This window comes from Trypanosoma equiperdum, assembly GCF_001457755.1.
Source record: "Trypanosoma equiperdum strain OVI genome assembly, contig: ctg_337, whole genome shotgun sequence".
NCBI classification, from domain to species: Eukaryota; Euglenozoa; class Kinetoplastea; order Trypanosomatida; family Trypanosomatidae; genus Trypanosoma; species Trypanosoma equiperdum.
In genome coordinates this window covers 5,688-9,890 of record NW_027124240.1, presented here as the reverse complement: position 1 = coordinate 9,890, position 4,203 = coordinate 5,688, and the positions used below count along the sequence as shown (strand labels likewise).

At 45.0% G+C, this 4,203-nt stretch overlaps 2 protein-coding genes across 2 annotated transcripts; both read right to left on the bottom strand.

Annotated features, from left to right (window-relative positions):
* Window positions 1-924: 924 nt before the first annotated feature.
* Window positions 925-1,230, bottom strand: TEOVI_000127400 (uncharacterized protein; the record flags this gene model as incomplete). The annotated part of the gene is made up of 1 exon (XM_067224519.1): window positions 925-1,230. One exon carries the CDS (start codon window positions 1,228-1,230, stop codon window positions 925-927), a length of 306 nt encoding a protein of 101 aa, XP_067080620.1.
* Window positions 1,231-1,343: 113 nt separating this feature from the next.
* TEOVI_000127300 (uncharacterized protein) lies at window positions 1,344-3,524 on the bottom strand (the record flags this gene model as incomplete). Its single annotated transcript, XM_067224518.1, has 1 exon — window positions 1,344-3,524. The coding sequence occupies one exon, from the start codon at window positions 3,522-3,524 to the stop codon at window positions 1,344-1,346; it is 2,181 nt and encodes a 726-aa protein (XP_067080619.1).
* Between the last annotated feature and the right edge of the window lie 679 nt (window positions 3,525-4,203).

Here is a 4,203-nt window from a genome sequence, read left to right as displayed (position 1 = left end):
TTTTTTTTTCTTCTTCCCCCTTGTTTTTGTATTCCTTCACTTAAAACTCCAGGGGGTTCCTATTACACGCTGAGATTTGCCTTTACTACGGTTTGAATGTTATATCAAACTTTTCCGCACCCGGTTACACAAAACGCGTACGACGCGTCTCTCTGCAGGGTCATCATCAAGTAGGTAATGCACCAAAAGAAAGAATGTGGGTAGAAGAAGGGGGGAAGGCAAAAGAAGAGAAAGTAAATAAATAAAAAAGAGTGAAACAAAAAAAAAAAAGAAAACTGAACCGTCGTTACCCACCAGTATATGGATAAACAAACATACTTTCCCCACACCATTGTTCACACATCCCCCTTTTCCATATCAAAGTAGACACGATTTGGTATCCAAGTTTGTCTGATTCTTTCCTCAAGTATTTTCCTCCATGAGGCTACACCAACCCTGTACAATGCACGCGACAGAGGTAGCGGTGTACATTTTCCCACAACTCTTGCATACGTAAGGTTTTAAATGTGTAGCAAAACCCCCGTTTTCATGGTGACATGCAACCCACCAACTTCCTGCACTGCTGTATGAACAACCTCCGGCGGCTCTTTTTATTTCCACCTTAAAAACCTAAGGTCCAAATACCGTGGATTTCATTGTTCATTCCTGCCGCCGCTATAGTTCTAAGTGCATGCACATGACGCTCATCCACCAATGGAAGAAGAGGAGGAAAAAATGTTTTGTTACACCCCATCATAAATTCCACCTTTACGCAGGAAACAGAGTTCATAGTCGAGCAGGGGGTGGCGAAAGAATAATAACGCCTCAGAGCACTACGTTTCAATTAAAAAAAAAACGTAAGTCTCCCCACCATTCTTCTTTTTTTTTTTTAATGTATTTCCTTGTTTTTTTTTTCTGTCTTTGTGCCTGATCCCCCCACACTCTTTACAGCTTCACACCCAAAACCGAGATCCCCGCCGACGCAGCGGAGGGACCGACGCCTGCTCTATCAAAGGTTCTATGGATAAATCGACGTTGTGGCGACATGCAACTACAAAAAAAAGCTCCGACAGCAACGTCTTGCCGAATATATAAGATAAAATATGCAAACACATTCGTGTATATATGTATGAAAAATGAATACAACGAGTAAGTGAAGGTTATCAACACACACATACATGCCGCACCGGTAACGGGAGACACGTGTAATAAGCACAACATGAAGTGGAACTTCTCCACATCTGTAGACATACAATCAATTCTGCGCCCGGTTTTTGGCTCCAACAGCACGTGGACGGTAACAACAACAACAACAGGACTTGTTGGAATTATTCCTCTTCGCAAAGGTTTCGTCCATCATGTTATTAGAAGTATGAGCTCCTCACATTGTCAATCGGAACATTATATTCATTTCTAACAGTGGGAGCGTCGTTTACACCAGTTTTGTGTGTATCGTCGCTGAAGAAACTTTTGGTGGCAAACGGTTGCATGGTGCTGCTCGACATCCCATTAGCCACCTTGGAGTCCAAAGGAGCCCGAGCCAGTTGCCCATTTGACCGTTTATGTTCCGCTTTGTTTTGCTCCGACAGCACTGCACTAACTGAACTTCCTGCCAACAATGTTGAGTTTGACGAGGTGCCGTTGGCCGTACCATTACCAAATGACTTCACTGATTGCTGTGCCTCGAACTGCTTTTCTACCTCGCCTAACCTGCCGTCAGGTTTGCGTTCCTCTCCATAGCCGCTAGGGCCCTTGGTGGCATTCATTGACAAAACTCCGTCGTTGTTTTCAACAATACCGCGTGATGCGTGGGCATTAAATTGCCGATATGTTGTGCTCGCATTCTTGTTCAGCTCCTTATACACACCAAAGGAGGGAGGTACATAATTACCATTAAACCCTGCCGCCATGGGGTCACCCGTACGGACATCATTACTACCGTTACTAAGGGAAGGAATTAAACCAGAGTTCCAACGCCTTCCACTAATACTCGTGCCGCGCTGGAGAGAAATGAGGGCATCGTTTGCGCACCTCAGCTCATTTGCTAGCTTACTGCGAGCGTCGTCTGTTTTCTCCAACTGATCTCGCAGTTCGGTAACCTTGCTTTGAAGCGCCTGGAGTTTTTCAGTGGAAGATGATAACTCACCCCTCAGTTGCATAATAGTGTTTTCCTTCTCTTGAATCAGACCATCCTGGCTATGAATCTGGCTTCGCATCATACGACTCCTGGTCTTTAACGATTTAATGTTTTTTAGTTGTGTGGAGATGATATGATGCGCCTTCGATAATGAAGCCTCCTCCTTTGCTTTCTGCTCCGTCAACTGCTCATTTTGTGACGCCAAGATACGGACGTAATTGTCCTGCTTTTTATATTGATCACGGAGCATCTTATGTTCCTTTTCTCTTGATTCAAGTACGTGCTCCAGACCCCGTAACCGCTCCTGCAGCTTGACGCAATTCAATTCATTCTCGGAGAGTGAACTGGTTGCTTGCGAGCGGAAAGCTTGAAGTTCACCGTTTGCGGATCGCAGTTCCTCCAGATCCTTCGCCTGGACCTTACGTGTATCTTCGCTAACGCGCAACTCTGACCGCATTTTGATGACTTCCGAATCCAACGATGCTATGCGTTTTCGTGCCTCGTTAAGCTCCATCTCCTTCACTTGCAATTCCTCCCGCAGCCGCTTTTGCGTCTCTTCCGCGCGTTGTGCTGTGTGCCGTAGATCGGCTTCCAGTGTGGCGCGCAACTGAGACAGTTGACTGGCATGTTCTTCCCGTAGCTGACCAATACTTGTTAGTTGATTTCTTTTGCATTCACTCGTGGTCGAATCCAATCTATCACGTAAGGCAGTGGAGGTTTCCTCCAAGGTGGCCACTTCCCTTTTTAACGCTTCTATGTTTGCTGCAGCTTCTGTAGCTTCTTTACGATGTTCCTCAATTGCTGTGGTGTAAGCGCGCTCAAAGTGGCGGAATCGTTCCGCAAGGTACCGTTTCTGACCACTATCACCCTGGCGCAGAAGTATCAGCGAAATATGCTCCACCGTCCGAAACTCCGTGCGCTCCAATACGCGAAGTGTTCCACGCGTCGTATCCCTGTTGTCCACAACAAACGACACAACGTACGGTACAATTCCACTGCAAACATTATCCAACATGGTTACGAGATATTTTGGGAAACCACTGAAGTCGACGAGTAGTTCCAACTTTTGTTTAAAGACTCCATAATCATCCTCGAGTAGGTCCAGTTCAAAAAGGAAAAATGGGTCGCCAGGATCCGTTAGTCGCATGCACACACGCCGTGACAGTCCATTACTGCCACCTTTCCCAGTTTGAATGGAAACTCCCAAATCGCGGCAAACTTCCTCACGATCCTCCAATTTAGCATGTACCGGAAGCAGAACCTCCAGTAGAGCAGTTTTGTCGGAGCTGCCACCCGTCAACGTATGAGTCGGTTCATTAAGGGCAGAAAATTCTGGATTCAAACTACGGTTGGGGTCACGCCATGATGTCACGTCGCGTAGGGCACTTGTGTCTACGCTACGACTCATGTTAATAATAATGTGCTTATTTGACTAAATGACACACACACACACACACACACAAAAATAAAATTAAAAAAATGAAGTCTGCGCCAACTAAGAACGGAGGAAAATATAATCCTACACGCCCTTGTGTACGCAAGGAGGGGTGGGACGGTAAGGGCCACGGTAAAGACGTTCTCTTCCCCTCCACGGTTGTCGCAAAACTATATTTCAAATATTTTTTTTTAAAAAAAGGAAGGAAAAATAGGAATTAGCAAATGAATTAGAAGTGCAGCAATGATATGAATCATAGGGGGGAAAACAGAACCCTTTTCCACCCTTCTTACATCTTTTTTGTTTTTGTTGTTGTTGTTTTTTCATGGTATGAGGTGGGAGAAAGGTTATATGTTTATTTATTTATTTTTGGCTTGTAAGAAATGTTCTGGCAACACGATTTCAGATGGGGCCTGTCATTTGAAACTCGGCGTACTCGGACACAGCTGCAAGTGCGCTGTCATTATCGTCGTGCTTCGCTAAGATGAAAAATATTTCTTAATTCGTTTCATTACTTGTTATATTATCCTTCTCACACACGCCGCAGATGCCTACAGTGCTCCAACATTCCCACAGTTAGAACACGGAATGGACAATAAAAAGGATAAATGCATACAAAAATTGAAGAGGGAAAATGCAGGTGGGGTGGAAT